Source organism: Pogona vitticeps, chromosome 4, assembly GCF_051106095.1.
Source record: "Pogona vitticeps strain Pit_001003342236 chromosome 4, PviZW2.1, whole genome shotgun sequence".
Taxonomy (NCBI): Eukaryota; Metazoa; Chordata; class Lepidosauria; order Squamata; family Agamidae; genus Pogona; species Pogona vitticeps.
Window position 1 is genome coordinate 130,368,097 of NC_135786.1, and position 20,634 is coordinate 130,388,730.

The 20,634-nt window shown below is 41.6% G+C and overlaps 1 protein-coding gene across 21 annotated transcripts in view; it reads right to left on the minus strand.

Moving 5' to 3' along the window:
• Nucleotides 1–17,077: 17,077 nt before the first annotated feature.
• Nucleotides 17,078–20,634, minus strand: part of LOC110082095 (protocadherin alpha-C2) — a 239,021-nt gene continuing 235,464 nt past the window's right edge. For 12 of the 21 annotated variants that reach the window (XM_078392494.1, XM_078392495.1, XM_020799382.3 and 9 more), the window contains one exon: nt 17,673–19,368. In XM_078392494.1, coding sequence (XP_078248620.1) covers nt 19,058–19,368 — 311 coding nt within the window. In that variant the 3' untranslated portion in view covers nt 17,673–19,057. Of the gene's footprint in view, nt 19,369–20,634 lie in introns of all 21 variants that reach the window. The other 9 variants (XM_078392503.1, XM_078392498.1, XM_078392500.1 and 6 more) reach the window with 3 other exon arrangements.

Genomic DNA, 20,634 nt, shown 5'->3' on the forward strand with positions numbered 1-20,634 from the left:
CTCACCCCATGGTCTCAGGTTTTGTCATGGAGGGTCCTTTGTGCCTATTTCAGTGTCTGCATATGATCTCTTCACAGAGCTGCTTAATATGCGACTGCATGAGCCTTGTAGAAGAAGAAATGTGATTTAGCATTTGAGGCTAAGATCTACATTGTACTTAGTTTTTTGGTCAACCTACTGTGTCTTTGAGGGTCAAGCCAGATAATACGATTAGAACATTTTCAGAAAAAAGTGCTTTCTCAAGAGGTGACAGATATGTATGTCACAGCATGTGATCTTCCTCAATCTTGCATTTAGTATGTTTTATTTTATGATTGGTCCTTCATAGGGAAACATGGACCTAATTTGCTGGTCTGACTTCTAAGACAGAGATCCCTAGAGAAATCCCATTGTGGGAAGGAAACTGGGTTTACTGTATGAAATATGCATTCCCGTAACATCCAGTTTCTCCCTCAGCCTCATCAGTTTGCCCTCAGTGAAATGGGTTTTGTAGGTTCAGAAATTTAAATCAGGTGCCCTGGAAAACATCTTTAATGGGCTGCCTTATATTCGGGTCCTTGCAAAAGTTACTTTCTTTTATTGTCACCAGCTTGGCTAATTACCTCATCCACTGTAGAGGTCAATTGGTGTGAAAAATCATAACATTCTTTCAAAATTCTGAACATTACTACTGAGGACTGCTACATCAGTGCACTACAGCTGCTATAAAAAGCCTAACTTGCATTAACAGAAGCACAACAACATCCAGATCATGTTGTTGTTATTTAGTCGTTTAGTTGTGTTCAACTCTTCGTGACCCCATAGACCAGAGCACGCCAGGCCCTCCTGTTTTCCACTGCCTCCTGGAGTTGGTCAAATTCATGTTGGTAGCTTCGATGACACTGTCCAACCATCTCATCCTCTGTCATCCCCTTTCATCTTTTCTTCACACTTTCCTAACATCAGGGTCTTTTCCAGGGAGTCTTCTCTTCTCATGAGATGGCCAAAGTATTAGAGCCTCAGCTTCAGGATCTGTCCTTCCAGTGAGCACCAGAACCTCCTACACTGATTGGGTTGAACTGGATTATTGTATCTATCTAGTACTGTACTGGGTGTCACATTTTGAAAAGAATGCTGACAAGCTGGAGGGGTCTGGAGACCAATTCCTTTGAGGAGCAATTGAAACAGCTGGATAGTTTTTCCCCCTAGAAAATGAAGATATGGTTGCTGTCTTTTTATTGACTGGAATCAATAAGTAGAATTTGCAAGGATGCAAATTTTGGCTGAACATTAGGAGAAACTTCCTAACAACATAAGCTGACTAACAGTAGAACAGACTGCCGAGACTTCTTTTCTTGGAGGAATTTAGGTTCTAGACAGATGCATGAACAGACATCTGTCAGAAGTATTATTGTTACATCCTAAATTGGGGGTCCTGCACTGAGTAGGGTCCTGGACTAGGTTATTTATAAAGTTTCCTCCAACTCTTATCAGTTTGTCCTCTAGACCAGGAGTCCTCAACCCCCGGTCCACAGTCTGGTCCCAGTCTGTTCCCAGGACCGGGCCACAGAGACAAATCTCCTGCCACCCGCATACAAAGATGCATGCATGCCCCTCCCATGCATGTGTGGCCCCTCCAACAACCCCTCCCATGCATGCACAGATGCCCCCCCACACACCCTGCCCACACAATAAACCAGTCCATGGAGGCAAAAAGTTTGGGGACCACTGATCTAGACATCCTCACCTCACCAAGTCACACCAATGCCTCATCCCACATTTATTTATTTATTTATTTATTTATTTATTTATTTATTTATTTATTTATTTATTCATTCATTCATTCATTCATTCATTCATTCATTCATTCATTCATTCATTCATTCATTCATTCATTTAACTTATTATGCCGCCCACACTACCCGAAGGTCTCTGGGCGGCTTACAACATTTAAAATACAATAAAAAGGCAAAATAATTAAAATGCAATTAAAAATATATACTCTAAAAATTGCCATTGGACCCACGGCTGATATTATTTCAGCTAAAACCCTTCTGGAACAGGAAGGTTTTGACCTGGCGTCAAAATGTCATCAGTGTCGGTGCCAGAGGAATCTCAGTCGGGACAGCATTCCATAGTTTGGTGGCAGCTGCCAAAAAGGCCCTTTCTCTACAAGCCCTCCCTCTTATCTCCTTAAGGGACGGCTCTTTCAAAAGGGCCCCCTGGCTAGATCTTAACTGCCAGGTAGGTTCATATGGAAGGAGGCGATCCTTCAGGTATCCAGGGCCCAAGTTGTTTAGGGCTTTATATGTCAAAACAAGCACTTTGAATTGGGCCCTGGTAGCAACTGGTAGCCAATGTAACTTAAACAGAATCGGCTTGATATGTTCCCTAGCAGCCCCACCACTCACCAGCCGCGCAGCTCGATTCTGGACCAGTTGCAGTCACCGGTCCATCTTCAAAGGCAGCCCCACGTAGAGCGCATTACAGTAATCTATGCAAGATGTTACCAGTGCGTGTGTAACTGTCATGAGACTCCGCTCGTCCAGGTAGGGCCATAGCTGGTATAATTTCCGCAGCTGAAGGAAGGCGCCTCTAGCCACCGAGTCCACCTGGGCTTCCAGTGTTAGACTGGGGTCCAGGAGCACCCTCAAGCTTCGGACCCTGTCACTTAGGGGGAGTGTAACCCCATTCAGGACAGGGAAATGGCCCTCCAACCTGTCCAGCGAAGCACCCACTAACAGCAGTTCCGTCTTGTCTGGATTGAGTTTCAATTTATTAACCCTCATCCAGTCCATTATCAGGTCCAGACACGAGTTCAGCACAGAAACTGCCTCACCTGGATTGGTGGAAAATGAGAGGTAGAGCTGAGTATCGTCAGCATATTGCTGATTCCTCAGTCCAAACCTCCTGATGACCTCTCCCAGAGGTTTCACATAGATGTTAAACAACATGGGGGACAGTATCGAGCCCTGAGGAACCCCATGACATAAACACCATGGGACAGAGTAACTGTCCCCCAGCACCACCCTCTGGACACTGTCAGCCAAGAAGGAGTGGAACCACCGTAAAGTGGTGCTCCCAACTCCCAACCCAGCCAGCCTATCCAGAAGGACACCATGGTCGATAGTGTCGAAAGCCGCTGAGAGGTCCAGGAGTATCAATAGGGTCACACTCCCCCTGTCTCTCTCCCTGCAAAGGTCATTGTACAGGGCGACCAAGGCAGTCTCCGTACCAAACCCCGGCCTGAAACCCGATTGAAATGGATCCAGAAAATCAGTTTCATCCAGCAGCACCTGGAGTTGCCCAGCCACAACCCACTCCAACATTTTGCCCAAATAAGGGAGGTTCGCTACTGGTCGGTAGTTAACCACCAGCCTTGGGTCCAGGTTAGGCTTTTTAGGGAGTGGACAAATTACCGCCTCTTTCAAGGTAGTAGGGACCACTCCCTCTCTCAAAGAGGCATTCACGGCCTCCTGGACCCAAGTGCAAACCCCCTCTGGCAGATCTTCCAATTAGCCAAGATGGGCAAGGGTTGAGCAGAGTGGTGGTAGAACGGACAGATCCAAGCACCCTGTCCACATCCTCAGGTCTCAACAATTGAAGGTAAAGGTTCCCCTTGACAATTTTTGTCTAGTCATGTTCAACTCTAGGGGGCAGTGCTCATCCCTGTTTCCAAGCCATAGAGCCAGCGTTTTGTACGAAGACAATCTTCCGTGGTCACGTGGCCAGTGCGACTTAGACACAGAACGCTGTTACCTTCCCACCGAGGTGGTCCCTATTTATCTACTTGCATTTGCATGCTTTTGAACCGCTAGGTTGGCGGGAGCTGGGACAAGCGATGGGAGCTCACTCCGTCGCGTGGATTCGATCTTACGACTTCTTGGTCTTCTGACCCTGCAGCACAACAATTGAAACTCATCCATTAATACTTCGTTCTAAAGGAGCTCCTAATATTTTATAAGGACTAGGAGGCTATGGAAACAGTCACTTTCATGAACATTCTTATGTTAACATATTCAGATGTATAATCTAGTAGCCTTGTACAAATTGGTCCCCAGACTTTCCATGTCGAGCAGCAAGATCTTAAGCAGAGTTCAAGTCATGCTCACTTGAATTGAAAAACTGGCTGCACTAGAACTGGGATCCTGATAAAGCAGAGTCCTAAATCATGCACAGCATTCCAGTCATGTACATACTAATGTGAATTGTACTCATGGGGACATGGGCACTGGAGCCATGAGGTTCAACCCCAGCACCCTACTCTCTGCATTGTGTAAGCCCTCATTTTATTATATGAACACTTAAACAAGAGTTCTGGGCACCAGTGCACAATGGGTTCATTGGACTAATTGAAAGTGAATATGCATGACCAACAGACCTGCTTGTTGCTAATATGGGGAAGCTTTCCCTCTTCTCTGTGCTAAATTTTGTTGAACTGCAGCAATGCAAATAACTGCAGCTAAACCCTTCTTCCTCAAGTTGTTGCAGCCTCTGGTAGCAGACGTGTTCTCTTGTTGTGGAATGTAGACCACATTGCTATAATCTTTAATGACTTATTCTGATTCTGTTTGTAGAAATAAATGGTTTACAGGGTATCACAGATTTTCAAAGATTATTTACGTGGATAAAGGTGTTATTTCAAGGAGGCCAACAGAATACTTCTTTTACTCTCTAGATTCATTCTTGTCCTCTTACAGGAAAAATGAACTCTGAGTTGCTTTTAAGCGATTATCATACAGCTTGGAAGTAAATATTAATAACATAATTATCTATAACTAGTTACTTTTTGGGTGATAAGTAATAAGCAGTTACAGTGTTACTTTTGTTCAACAAGTAACACACAAGATATTTAGGTGTATCAAGTAGTATTGATAAAATTACTCTTAAACTCATTTGAGAGACATTTTGATGGGGGGGGTGTTAGGTTTTTGGTCAGTTTCCATGTATTGTATCCTAAATGGCAAGGGAAGTTTGTATTTTGTATGCTGATACTGTACATATTTCCAAGATCCAATATCAGATTTGGCCAATAGAGGGAACCAGGGAGTATTCCACTGTGCATATTTTAGATTCTCTATCCATATTTACTAACTTTTTGTGTGTGTCACCAGTGAAAGCTGTCCTCCCCTTGTAAACAGTAAGAAGGGAGTAGAATTGATTCTGAGCAAGACCACAATGGGGGCAAAAGGTATACTTCCATAGCTCCAATCTAGGTCACCCATTACCTTTGTGATTGCTATTAAAAAAATCATGCACACATCAAAGTAAAGATGCAAATGGCATCACATCTTGGTTGCCTCTAAGTTACTAATCTATTGTGCCCTACACAAAGTAAATCTGCCAACACAAACAACAAATATCAAAAATTGAGTCAGTGGAGAATTTCATAATGAGCATGTAAGGATATCATGCCCCAGCAGTCTTCAGAATTATCTTCGTTCTCTTAAGCGAAGGACACATAATTTGAGGTTGCACAACCTCACCCTGGCTTGCTGAACTGTTGCCATGCACCCTTGCATGTGCAACAATGTTATAGACCAACTCACATCTCTGTGAATGTGTGTTTAGTTAAGGACCTGAAGGTCATAGATGGACTTAGGAACCCATTCAAGTGGAGTGCATTTTGATGCTGCCAGCATCAGCAGTGTTCACTCATTGTAAACCACTCATGTTGTGGAGATGCCTTTAACCTCCATGTGCCCTATGGAAGATTGGATCCCCAGAGTTATACCTGGCCTTTGAATTCCAGCACCTGTCAGCTTCAATTAGATGTGCTTCCCTTCAGTGTCTAGCAGCTATTTTAATCTGAAGGCATGCAGGTACACTAAAAATGCTCAGATGTTTTTTTTTTTTTAAATCTCATCCTTTTCAGTATCACAGCAAGAGAATCTTGCTCTCGGTCTTTTTAATGATGTTAAACCCAGGAAGAGTAATGGCTGACTGCCCAGAGTAGTGGCTCGCCACTAGATAGGTGGTATATAAATGTAATGCAATGTCATACATACATACATACATACATACATACATACATACATACATACATACATACATACATACATACATACATACATACATACATACATACATACATACATACATACATTTTATGAAAAACTGTGTTGACTTGTACAGATGGTTCCCTGGGGATCTCTGATTGCTTAGGTGCAAAATAAAATCAGTGAGAACAACATAAGTAAGAGCAAGTCCTAGCTAACACCAGGAAAAGAAACAGCGGTAAATGGAAATATCTTGTTCATACTAAGGGAAATATCGAGGAATAAAAGTGGCAAGGGTAATACAGATTTGTGTAAACTTAAATATTTCTCTTTGAAAAAGGAAGTCACTGAAGATTAAAAGTATATATATTAAAAACATGAAATTGTGCAAAGTAGCTTTAGTTAAATTGAAAATTTTTCATTTACAGAATTAAATAAAGGTCTTGTTTCAGGGTTCAATGACATTGATAGTGCTTTCTAAACTGAAGGACCAGGATGCCTTCATGTTAACATTCATTTGGGATCATAATTGTCTGGAGGGCATGTTTTGTATAAACATTAAACAGGACAGAGTTTTGGCCTAAGAAGCACTGTCACTTAATACACATGCCAGTTCCAATAGCAATCATAGTGAGGTCTCAGTATTAAACCTGTATTCTTGAACGTGTCGTTCTTTGCCATTTCTCCTCTTTCCCTCTTCTTACCTCACCTTTCCCAGCTTTCTATCTACCTTCCCTCTGTTTTTCAGCAGTATCTCCCATTCCAAATTTTCCCATACTTTAAAAGGCTGCTTGCCGTCCTTCTACTCATATTGTTTACACCATTGGCTCATTTTTTTAAAACAACAACATCAATCCTAGTGATTTTAAACGTACCTTAGAAAAACTAAGATTTGGAAACATTCAGCAGTATAACCATGTATAGGCTTCAGTGTCCTGGGATCATCTGCTGTAAGATAAGCATGTAAAAAGAAAAGACATGAGCATACACAAAGGGAAGCCCACAAGAAAGAACCATAGAATTCAAAGGCTACTGGGAGATCATCTAATCCAACCCCCCTGCTCAATGCAAGTTCTGCAATGTAGGATGCAGAACAGCATCTTCAACAGATGGCTGCTCAGGCTTTGCCTAAATATCTTGAGCGAAGGAGAATCTGTCACCTCTTGAAGCAGGCTGTTGAACAGCTCTCAGCGTTGGGAAGCTTCACCGTGCATTCAGCCAAAATCTTCTCCACAATGTTTACTCACCAGCGCTACCGTAGACCTAACCACTGAAGCAACAGAAAATGACCTCACCCTTCTTCTCCATCATAGTACAGACTGTGGCACTATTATTTTCACCCTTAATGCTTTTTCCCCCCAGACATGGTACTCCAAACATGAAATTTATTAAAAATTAGTCAACTGTGCATCATTGTGTACTATTTTAACAACACTTCTGAAGTTAGTATTTTAATCATTATGTCAACAATATGAATGGACTGAGCAGTGATTAGCATTTCACATTTAATTCATTGTTTCTGGAGGGTTAGCCATTTAAAAAAAAATAATTTAAATAGTTACCGACGCAGGGTTCTGGGACTCTTCTTTAGATTTTGAGAGGTTATTTGATTTGGAATATAAATAATACACCTGTGTGCTGTTTTTGGACAAATGTGCCAAAACAGACCAAATCAAGTATATCTGTGTGATTTTCGAGCAAATACAGGGTGAGCCAAGTCACTTCTCTCCACCTCTGGGCTGCAACATCACAATGAATCCTTCATTCACAGCGTGATAGTCCTATTCCATTACTAATAAGCCATTGTCACACTGTCTATCATCTGTATCCCCATCTGTTCATGGGGCCATGCACAATTATAACAGTCATATAGGCTCACTGTAATGTCTGAGGGAGGGGATTTGATCCATGAAAGCTTACATTAAAATATAGCAATTAGTCCTTAAGATGCCACTTCTGTCTCTCTCCCTCTCCTTTTCTTTTTCCTTCCTTTCCTTTTAATTAATCCCATTTGGCATTCCTAGCCTTAAGAAGTTGTCAGCAATTTGAAATGTCAAAATCAAAATCAAAAGAACCTTTGAAATCTTGTGTTTTTTTTTTTTTTTTGCAATAATTAGCTGTCCCTCATAGTTTTGTGCAATAGAATATTTGACAGGTAAATTGCATATGTGGGGGAGGGATTGGGTAGTTAAAAAGCTGGGGTAAAAATCAATTAACTAAAGAAGTGAATAAATAAAATACAAAACACTGCAGGAAAATGTCAACACAACTGGTGAAATAGAATTTGTACTTACCAAATATCAGATGGCCCGGTCACATGGTTCATAGAAATAAATTACAGATTGAATGTGTGGCATTGGTTGCCTGGTTTTCTGAATATTGACTAGGCATGTGCTGAACCTCAGTGTACACCAAAGAAGAACATCTAAGAGAAATGGTATTTGAATCGCAATATAGAGGGGAACAGTGAGCTGTGATGGATCAACTCAATAAAAGAAGACATAGACTTGAGTTTGCAAGACCAGAGTAAGCCTGTTAACCAATACTCCTTTTGGAGGTCACTCATTCATAGTGTCACCATAACTCAGAACAGACTTGATATGTTGTCATAACGACAACACAGTTAGCTTTCCAAATTCATATGACTTCTGAGCATTAATGTAATTAATTCAATCGGGATAAAATATGTGCAGCTGGGCTGGTGGGAGCAGATTGTCCCCTCCCCTCGATCATCATGAGCATGCCAAACAGATGGTCAGGAACGCTACTGAATAGACTGAGCTGTGGTGCGAGAACTGGAGGGAAGAGAAGATGCCCACAAATCAGAAAGAGGCATCATCAATGAACAGAATCTTCTGTCCACAGACAGCAGATCTTTGATCCAATAAGAGGAAATGGGGAGGGAGTTAATGAATGAATGAATGAATGAATGAATGAATGAATAAATAAATAAATAAATAAATAAATAAATAAATAAATAAATAAATACCTCCATGGGCAGATGTTGTCCATGTAGTTGAAGGCCGTGTATTTAATCTTATATCTTGTTTAACTGGCACAAAATATAAAAGACCACGACGTCATGGGAAGAGTAATGGAGGGAGAAGCACCACAGCACTCAGGGTTGTAGACAGACTGTGTCAGATCCTGCAGTCCTCCGCAGTTCATTTACCAGAAAAAAAAAATCAAACCAAATTTGCATAGAATCCTTATTTTACGTAGCTTCCTATGTCTGCTAGGCCAATTTAACAGTTGTAGAGTAAGAGGACAGCAAAATCTGCACAGCAAATCTAGGCAGACTGCTACCTGAAACCTATCATGGTCTGAGTTCTTAACCTATTGAAATCTGAGTTCTGTAAATTAAAATCACAGGCCTTCTGTGACTGTTTTCATTTCATGGTGTTCTGTCCAGGTGTGTGTGGAAATATGGTGCCTGAGCGGGTCTGGTATGAGCACTTGGCACAATGGGGCAGAGGGCAAGGCCCATGGATCTCAAAGAGTTCACTGTGGGTAATGCTTCATGCATGGTATTCAGCCTGGCACTGAAAATGGGAGTGTTGGGTGAAGCTTACCCTGGTGCCCCTGCCTTTATTTCTCTCTTGTAGGCTCAGTACTACTGCTTCTTCTCACTTATTCCTGCTGCTGGCCACTTGGAATAACTAGCCAGAATATGGCCAGAATCATATTGGTGCTTGTAAGATTAGCACAATTGGCCTTAGCTAATTATGGGTAATTGAATAGGTGCCAGACCACATCTCAACCGTGTAACTGGGGGATGTGGCCAGGCACACAACCACGATACAGCCTGGCACCTAGTTAGTTAACAGTGGCAGACTCCACTAACTTTATGTGAACACTAATAGAATTTTGGCCACCGGGTGAAGTGCTGAAGGAGTTGCCACCATATTTAAACCCCCCCCATGAAAGGGGAAAATCCCAGGTGTTATTGGGGAGCATATTGCCCAGCACATTTTCACGTCTGGCATGGGCCCTGCAGATGAGGATTGCACTTCATGCAACCAACCAAACAGGCTACTGAAAATAAAATCTATTGATGTTATAGGAAGTCCATGCAAATCCTGTGCATATCTTATGGCACTAATTATTTCAACATGAACTTGTTTGCTGAGGTTTTCCATGTGATCAATATATACTGCATCATTAATAACGATCTGGTTTGAAAGGCACGTGACTTTGTGAAATGCAACAGTGAAGTGATAACTATAGCCCCTTGCTTATTGATTTATTTCTAGTGTATTTGATGGGACTCTCTTTATAGAAAGACATTCATGACCAGAGCATGATGTGTACATTCAGTGTGTTTTCTGTACTGCCAGTGTCTTAACCAACACACGGCATGAACATGTTGCATTACCATAGAAAATTATGCTTTGTTTGCAAAACAAGGTTGTTGCTCAAATTAGTTTAATAATACATCTGTCAGTAAAGCAAACAACAGGGGCTCTCTGGCCCAGGAGTCCATTAAGACAACAATCCATATGAGCAGTTTTGCTGCCTTCCATTTGGAAGATAAATGTTTTCTCTGTGGTTTGTGAAGCAGGTTGCATTCCCTTTGGTCTTGGTATGGGCAACATCTAAAGGTCTGAGTGCCGCACATACCCACTCCCGGACACAGAGAGCCACAAGCTAAGTGTAAGATATGCATTATCTTTGTTAGTGGTTGGAAAAGATGGCCCATTTCAGGTGTGCAGAAACAAAGAAAACCTAAGACTGAATGAAGACTTCCCATCCCACTGCTATAAAAATAATGGGTTTAAAAGCAGTATGAGGTTAATAGCATGTTGCTAGTGCTGACTTGGGATTCAAATGAATCACGCAGTTGTTCAATTTCTCTTTGAATCTTCTAATAATGATTGCTACTGTTTTATTACACAGTCAGTGAAGAAAATGATTTTTTACTTTCCCCTTAGTTTTCAAATGAATCCTTTGAATTTTAGGCTGTTTGGTGTATGTGTGGATGTGTGATATCTAAGAAGGTCTGATATCGGCACTTGGCATGATGGAGCATCCATTGTGGCTAATGCTGATCACATGTAGGTCAATGGCATTCAGTCTGGCACTATGGGTAGCCCTGGGTAGGGCTTCCCGTGCCATTACAGTGGTGCCTCACTAGACGATGATAATCCGTTCCACTGAAATCGCTGTTTAGCAAAATCATTGTCTAGCGAAAAGCATTTCCCCATTGGAATGCATTGAAACCTGTTTAATGCGTTCCAATGGGGAAGAATCATCATTGTGTAGCGAAGATCGGCCATAGGAAAGCTGCTTTGCAAACCGCCGATCAGCTGTTTAAATTGCTGTCTTGCAAAGCTTAGGTCCCGAAAACATCTGTTTGCGAGCACGGAGAGAGCTGTCAAAATTGTCATCTAGCGAAAATTGGTTTGCGAAGCAAGGACCAAACATTGTCCAGTGAAATTCCCCCATAGGAATCACTGTTTTGCGAATCGCTATAGCGATCACAAAAAGCCAATGTCTAGCAAAAAAAACCTGTCATGCGGGGTAACTGTCTAGCGAGGCACCACTGTATCTTTATTTTTTTATTTGTGTGTGGGCCCAATAGCACTGACTTTCTCTTCTTACAAACAGGTGGTGAGACAGGCTTCCTCTGTCGCCATTCTCAGTTAGCATCTTTCTCAAAACGGAACTGGCAAATGACAGATCAAAAGGCAGAGTGGAGCTCTCTTTAGACTGTCACCAAAGAGGGCTCCACATGATGGATCAACTACTGTAGTTCCATTGCTTTTGCAGATCTCCTCCTTCAGGAGGGCAGGACTTGAGTCCATATTCCTGGCTGCCTTCATAATTACACAACGTGCTTCAGGGAATGGCTGAAGAAGTTTTAGGAATGTTGCAGTCACAACGAGGTTAGCCTGATTAATATTTCAGATCATATTTGCCATTGGAATAAGCCTGTTTGCCATCCAGTTGTACACTAGTAACATTTAACATTTTTGTTAAATATGACTTTCCACAAAGAGTGTTTACTGAAGTGACTGTATGGGTGTAGTTTTCTTATCCACATAACTAAATACAGCCACTGACCTAGTCTGATTTGATGGTTACAAGCCTTAGTCAGGCCCCCAGTCTGAAGGTGTGTATGACTGAAAAGGTGGCAAAAATGGGAGTGTGCATCTAAGCGGCACCTCCATATCCCCATCCCATCTGGACTCCTGTAGTTGCCATGCGTAGCATTTCGTTATCGGAGTTGCCAAGCACACAAATGCTGTAAATGCACTCAGTTAAACATGCTTATGGTGTCTATGCAGAGCTTTGTGCTGAACACACCAAGATCTTTGGACGGGTCATGATATGGAAGATGGGGCCTGAACAAATCTCCATGTTACCACAACTCTTTCAGGCCCATGCTTTCCAGATTAAACATCCAAATATAGTGTTCAATTAGATCAGAGACTCTTGGGTTCAAATGTCACTAAGCCATGAATTTCACTGTATGGCCTAGGGCTAGTCACCACTTCTCAGCAATTTTCACATGGGTTTTGTGATGATATAATGGGGGAAAGAGACATTTATTTGCTGCTTTAGTTTTTGGGAGTAAAGGAGAGAGTTTGAATAAAGTAAAACAAAATCATCCAAATGCTTCTAATGCATATTGTTCAGAGATCTTTTTTCTGAATCTCAACCTAACCAAGATTGTACTATGAATACTACATTTATTTATTTATTTATTTATTTATTTGTTTGTTTGTTTGTTTGTTTGTTTGTTTGTTTGTTTGTTTGTTTGTTTGTTCGTTCGTTCGTTCGTTCGTTCGTTCGTTCGTTCGTTCGTTCGTTCGTTCGTTCGTTCTTTCGTTCGTTCGTTCGTTCGTTCGTTCGTTCGTTTGTTTGTTTGTTTGTTTACTTATTTATTTATTTATTTATTTATTTATTTATTTATTTATTTATTTAGTACCCTGTCCATCTAGACCGAAGTCTACTCTGGGCAGCTAACAACTCTCTAAGAATAATAAAATAAATAAAATAAAATAATAACATTAATATAATTGAAGATGGTGAAATAAATTAGGTATTGACAGGAAGGAAGGCCTGCCGAAAGAGCCAGGTCTTCAGTTGGCTCTTTAAAACGCCCAGCGAGGGAACCAGACAAATTTCTGGGGGGAGATTGTTCCAGAGGCGAGGAGCCACTGTTGAGAAGGCCCACTTTCTTGTTCTTTCTCCCTGGGCCTCTCTTAGCATTAGGCCCCTCAGCCGCCCATCTTGACTAAAGTGAGTGATTCGGGTAGAGCTAAGCGGGAGGAGGTGTTACACCAGATATTGCGGTCCTAAACCATTTAGGGCTTTATATGTCATCATTAGTACTTTGAAATCAATGTGGAAATGAAAGGGGAGCCAATGTAAGGCAGCCAGAGTAGGGGAGATATGTTGATGTTTTCTCACCCCAGGAAGAAGTCTGGCCACTGCGTTCTGTGCCATTTGAAGCTCTCACATCAACCTCAAAGGTAGCCCCATGTAGAGTGCATTACAGTAGTCTAATCTGGAGACTAGAATCTAATCTCGGGACCCCACCAGAGTGGTGAGGTCCCCCACATCAAAAGAGGAATGCAGCTGGGCAATTTGCTGAAGATGGAAGTAGGTGGTGCGGACCACTGATGCTACCTGGGTTTCCATGGTAAGTGCTGGATCTAGGTGGACTCCCAAGCTGTGAACCCCTCTTTATGATGACAATCACCCTTCCAAAGGAGAGGGAGTTTCTGAAACCACCAACGTCGGGGCCTCCCACCCCCAGGACCTCCGTCTTGTCTGAGTTCAGCCTCAGACCATTCACCTGCATCCATTTCAATATGGCCTTCAGATAGCGCTGAAGGGACGAAACAGCATCCCTTGATGTTGGAGAAAAGGAGATGTAGAGCTGGGTGTCACCAGCATACTGATGACACGAAGCCCATCACCCCCTGATGACCTGACCCAGTGGCCTCATGTAGATATTAAACAGCATTGGGGAGATAAGCAAGCTCTGCAGGACCCCACAATTAAGATTCTACCAAGCCGGTACACTTTCCCCAAGCTGTAATCTCTGGGGACGGTCCTCCAAGAAGGATCAGAGCCAGGCCACCAATTCCCAGCTTGGAGAGCCTCCCCAGGTGGATACCGTGGTTGACGGTATCAAAGGTGACTGAGATGTCAAGAAGGACCAACAGAGACATTTTGCCTCTGTCGGCCTCCATCAACAGGTCATCAAACAAGGTGACCAATGCCATTTTTGTACTGTGGCACAGCCTGAAGCCCGACTAAAATGGATCCAGGGCATTGGTTTCATCCAAAAGGGCCTGGAGCTGGTCAGCCACCACCCTCTCTACCACTTTGCTGAGGAAAGAAACATTGGTGACGGGCCTATAATTGCCAATGTTGTCTGCTGCCAAACTTGGTTTCTTCCTAATGGGCCTCATGGGTCTCCTCCTCCTTGCCGTGGCCCATTCAGTTGTTAGAGGCCTGGCTGCTTTGATTAGCCAGGCCAGGCAAGCGTCAAGGGAGGAGGTGGTGGCACGACAGCGGTCACGTGCTTTGTCCACCATATCTGGTGTCACAGGCTGAAAGAGATTGAGTCTCATTGGGCAAGGCAGAGTGCTGGGTGTCTTTGCTCAATCTACCGTGTTCAAAAAAGGAGAGAGGGTTTGGAGAGAGTGGATGGCCTCCACTTTAGATTTTTAAAATGCTGCAAATTGATCAGGTGAAATATTAGTAGGAGGCCTATCACTTAGACCAATTCTGGATAGATTGCAAATGATATGGAAAAGTTCCACCTGCTGATTTGAAGCTTCGCTTATCCGGTCAGCGAGGTGAGCTCGACTGGCAGCCCTCACCCTGGCAAGGTAAAGGTTAGTTGCGATCCTGACAACTTTTCAATTATAATCTGTCAGGTTTCTTCTCCACTTGCACTCTAGCCTTCTCCTACTAGACCCGTAACACTACAAACAAGATTAAGATGAATAAATGAATTCATTCTATAGGATCTCTGTGATTATTTTATGGAAACAATTGCACATAATACAGTAAGAGATAGAAATGAATGCTCCATCACAGATGTATTTGTAGAGGTTCACAGCACTAATATTATTCCTTCTTCAGGTATGGAGGAAATATAGTATAGGTATGTTGAATAATTCCCAGATTTCATTGTTTTGTTACAAGTAATACAAATCAGTATACAGGAATGACTTTGTAACATCAAGAACACCACTTGTGTATGTTACCATGCTTTAAAATTCCTTAAATAGCCACACTGCATTCCACCAAAATATAAGAGTAAAGACATTATATAAACAAGAATGTATTCTTGAAATGGTTGACTATTAAATCTGGACCTTGGTTTTGAAGACTAAGACATATGAAAAATTAATTGGAAGGGATCACATTTCCTTTAATGTGCATTGAAATTAATCTGAGAAAACGTTTCACGGTATAGTTATGGCAAAGATATACTTGAACATGTGGTAAGAGAGATTTCTTGTTAGAACAGCATGGATCAGCAGGGCACAACATTGGCTTTTGAAACTGTTTTTCTTTGCTTTCTTTTCTTTTACTTTGCTTTGAAAGAACCTTATTCTCTTATCCAGTTCCAAACTGACATTCTTGGGAGCTGAATGGAACCTATTCCCAACCAAACATGATAGAAATAAAGGGGGCAGTCTAAATTTTTCAAACTTCTTATGACCAGCAATCTCAGTAACATCTGTGAGGCTTTTCCATATTACATTTTTTGAGAAGTACAACTTTAGTACACAAAACTCAAACATAGGAGGAGCCTATTGAATGGAATGTTCAGAAAACTTGGTATCATATTAAAACACTCTACAAGGTTCCATAATGTTCTCTTTGGTCAAATATTGAATGAACATTAAAACTTTTAAGAATTGTTCTGCACCACCAAGATTTCATTGATAGGACAATAAGAGCTATAAATTAGTATTTGAGAGCCACAAGGTCCCGAATCTTCCTTTTCTGTTACAGCTCTTGGCAATCATAGAGTTTGGATTCTGGGGGAAGGGACAGTACAGCCCCCAAAATCCCCCAGCTAGTATGGCCTCAGGGTATATTTCTTGGGGGGTTCTGGGAAATGTAGTAAAACTGGTAAGCTCTAGGCACTCTGTAAGAGACTCCTTTGACTCCTATGTCAGAGATTCCTTTGTCTTTTCAAAGCAACTTTGGGGTAGCATCAACAGGGAGGGTAGGGCAGAGTGCAATAGAAGACAACCATAAAAACAAAGATCAGTGGAAGCTTCTCATATCCCACCCCATTTGACAGACCTTCCAGCACTCCATAGATAAAAAATATACACACTCAGTGTCCATACAGAGGATCACTGCCTGAATCCCACTCTCCCTGCTCAACCATGGAATTGCTGGGGAATGTTGTACTAGGGACCTAGCCATAATAGGCTTTCTCTTGTTTCCATTGTTCTTGTTTTAAGCACACATCTTAAATGTTTAATACCCCAATAGTGCTAGGTATTGTTACCACAGATTCACAGGAACTCAAATTCCATCCAACAACTCCAGACTGTTTTTACTGTTCCTGGAGACAGGCATCTCTTAACTTCCCCTCTCCCACCTCATCCACCCCATCATCTTCAGAGGTTTACAGCCCAATCACAGAAACATTTACTTAGAAATAAGTGTTCAGTAAGGATTATTCCCTGCTAAGATTATATGGGATTGCGGACCTAACCTTTATAGAGTTGAAAGAGGCAGCCAGTGAGGAGCAGGCAGAGTGAGGGCTGAGATCTCAAGAATGATGATTCTCCCATAATTTTCAAAAATCTTTGAAAGAAGCAGAACAAAATGGTGGCAATTATAGTCTGTGGAGAGGAACAAAATTGGTATCGTTCTTGGTATGTGGGAATATTTAAAAGGTATACTTTGGATCCCAGCTTTATTCTGTGGAGGAAAACCATAGTTAAATCATATTATAGCATTCCCTCACATACCATCTGCTGTCACACACACATAATGGTTTTAGTTCAGTACAGTCTGTATATCAGCTGTGCATTTACCAGGAGCCAAAATTTCTTCACTTCATAACTCCCCACTTCTGAAATAATATCCTGTGATTTACTAAATGCTTGATTAAAGAAAGATATTTTACTTGTGTTTCAATTCATACACAAAAACTGGTAACTAACAGTGCTTAAAAATATTAACACTACTCCACGTGTTCACAAGCGTACAAAAAAAATTAATAATAATGGATTTACATTCAACAGTAAAGCTTAATGTCCACGCTAGATAATAATTTCATTGACATTCACATACACAAGCACAGAATAAATATTTCAGGATACTTATAAGAGCATATAGCATACATACAGTACTTGAGTTTTACATAATGAGTGATAGTCAGTTGTAGGGTCAGAAATTCAAGAGAAGTCCAACTAAACCCAAGGAGGTCATGTGGGAGATCATTACACGAAGACACTGCACAGAGCTAGCAGGTTAGTAGGTCTGCTCGTGAGAGAAAGGGTTTACTTCAGCTTCCTCGGATGAAGATTTGTTTACAAATGTTGTGTACTCAAAGTGCAGAATAAGAAATGCAAAAAGAGAAAGAGAAAAATCTTGTATTTCTTAATGCATGCAAGAGGCAGACCCCCCCTCCCCCAAATCAGTGATCTGACAGAATAAAGCTGTGATTGGCAGATATAATACAGATGTTTTCAGGCATTTTTTTTTCTAAAGCACTTTAATAGCAGCAGTTATATTTTCTAATGGCTGTAAATTTACTTCATTTGGGGTTAAAGGACATCCTACTTCTTCTTCATTTACAGCTATATTCCCTTTATAAATAAAGATATCAAATCACAAATAGCATAGATCAGGTTTCTTATTTTTTTTTCTTTGTCATTATTTTTTTTGTCTGTACTTTTGCATATGTGTTATATGGAAAATACTCTGACCTTTTCAGAGACGTTATGTGCAAAAGAATGTTAAATAGAGTGGAAACAAGGACATAAAGGAAACATCACAGTCAGTTACATTCCTGAGATGTCAGCCCTTCTTTCCCTTGTTAAACTCTGAGGGCATGTCTGCACAGTGGTTTCAAAAGGCATCGGGTGCACCTTTGATTGACATCCCACTCCCTGCAGTACATGCATGCCAAGGTCTGGGTTGCATGACCAGTTCTGTCTACACAGCTGAATACCAGATGTGAGCAAGGGAATCCCCAATCCCACAAAGTTCCTGTTGCACTATTTTTTTTTCCTTCAAAAGAGGATTTCCCACACACCTCAGTAAAGTACTGAGCCAAGAGTGTGGGAAGTTGCCATGCAGACGTTCCCTGAGGGACATCCTTGCTAGGAGAATATGTGGCAATATGGCCAATGGCTTGGAAAGAAGCTATACTTCATAGTATCTTGTAAGACTTGTCCAAGTGAGTCTTTTTTTTTCCTGGAGTGTGTATATAAAATATATAAAAGCTCCAACATACTACACACTAGATTTGATGGAGTATGAAAAATCTAATTGCAAATTTCAAAGTAGTTCTCCAGGCTACACAGCATTGCACAATTAATTTGCAAGAAAGGTTGTTTGTGTTTTAACAAACCGCTTTTGCATCCTATGAATCTGATCTTGCATCACCTAGCCATTTAATCAGCACACAAGAGTTTCCAATCGGGTACAGGGTGCACAATACCGAAAACGTTTAACTCGCCTCTGCCTCACCCCACCCCCACCCCCCCACCCACGTAAGTGTCATCAGGACAGGATCACAGGAACCACAATGCAAAGAGTCCAACCTCGCACTGGCTGTATTGCGAAGAGTCTCCTTTTCAGCGTACGAGAAAAGAAACTTGTGTCTGCTTTTTAAATTCTGAAAACAAGCCAGAGTGGAGAAAAAAAAGAGTTAACACCAGGCTTAATAAAGCTTTCAAGACAAAACCTGTTAAGCAATCTAGACAGACATGGTGAATTCCCTGCAGATTATTTTTTTTGAAGTCTTGCACATACAGGAAATTGGTTAACAGTAGGAAGAAGCTGGGAGTTGCTACATAGGAGAGATCTTCCAAGATTACAAAAATTGGCTAAGTAGACTGTTCGGTATAAACTGCTCACTGGTCACTGTTGTCAGTGGTGCTGTTGCCCTTTTCTTTTTTCTCCTGAGCCTTGTTTCCCTTCTTCTTTTTCTTCTTTTTCTTGGTCTCTTCCTTCTTGCCAAAAGTTATGAAGTCACTTTTGTCAGTTTGGCTGTTTGGCGGATCCTGACGAATGGAGATGATTGCGGGAGATCCTGGGATAATGAATTTGTCTGGCAACTCACCGGGGCCAGGCTGCTTGGAATTGCCAGGTCCGTATTTAAAGGTCCAGCTGTTGCTGTTCACACCAGCTCCGACCGGAGGGGACACCTCGCCACCTTCAGGGTCTAGAAGAAGGAAATGCAAACATTAACATCTTACGGCAGCATCACGCAAGAGTGAGCCTGCTCCTTATAGTGTAACCATGCACTTTGGCTCATCTTAAATAAGGGTCAGATCACACATAGGATTTTCCACAGAGACAGGTCATATTTTCTAATTTGAAGAGAAATATTATATGCTTTGTGCTCTTTAAAAACATTGGAAGATGAAAGGAACAAGGGATCGCATGCTAGATTATCTGGTCATGACAGCAGATGCCAAATTTAACATGATTTGGGGCGGTGACTTGAGTGAATGGAAAAACTGGAAATGTTTTAGTACATCCATACTATGTAACTGGGACATGACATGCATAGAATCATAGAACTGTAATGCTGGGAGAGACCTTGGGAGTCACTAAATTCAACTTCTTGCCAAAGCAGGAAATCCGCAACTAAAGCATCCTGGACAGAACTAACCTCTGTTTAAGAACATCCAATGAATGAGAGTCCACCATTTTCCAAAGCAGGCCAGTCCACTGATTGCTGTTACTGTCAAGAAGTTCTTCCTAATGTTTAGGCCCAATCTTCTTTCTCGTAACTCAAATTCATACTAACAGACATTTTCTGTGTCTCTAAGAACTTACAGTATAGATATGTGTCTAATTTCATATTTAATGAGCATTGCCTTCATGTACCTGCCAAAGTGGGACCTAGTTCATGGATGGCTACATCAAACTAGTTGCACTTTCTGTCACATTCGCTCTGCTATCCCTCATGAAGATTAATGGTGCTTTCTTTGAAATAAGTGGTTTGAAACTGCAAATGTTTGAGAAAATGAGAATGCAACCACCTGCCCTGCTGAAGAAAGTTCCTATGGCAGACACAGGGTGGTGTTGGGGTATTTAGCCAGTCTATTGAGGGGCAAGTCATATCAAGAAATCCCTTTCACAGCATTAAAGGCCCTTTGTCATGATAACCTGAAGTCCTGGTCCTGCAGCATGAAGGGCAAGAAGAGAGATGTTAAATGTAGGAATGCACCTAATATGTCTTTGTTTTGTTATGTTATGGAGCAGAGGCTGTAGAGAGCAGAACCATGGCAAACACAAATAACAACTTCCAGGGGAAAGACTAACTCCTCTGCTTCTACATAATTTTTGTAGCTCTAGCTTTTTACACACACACACACACACACACACACACACACACACACACACACACACACACACACACACACACACACACACACACACACACACACACACACACACACACACCCTCCATTAATGTGAT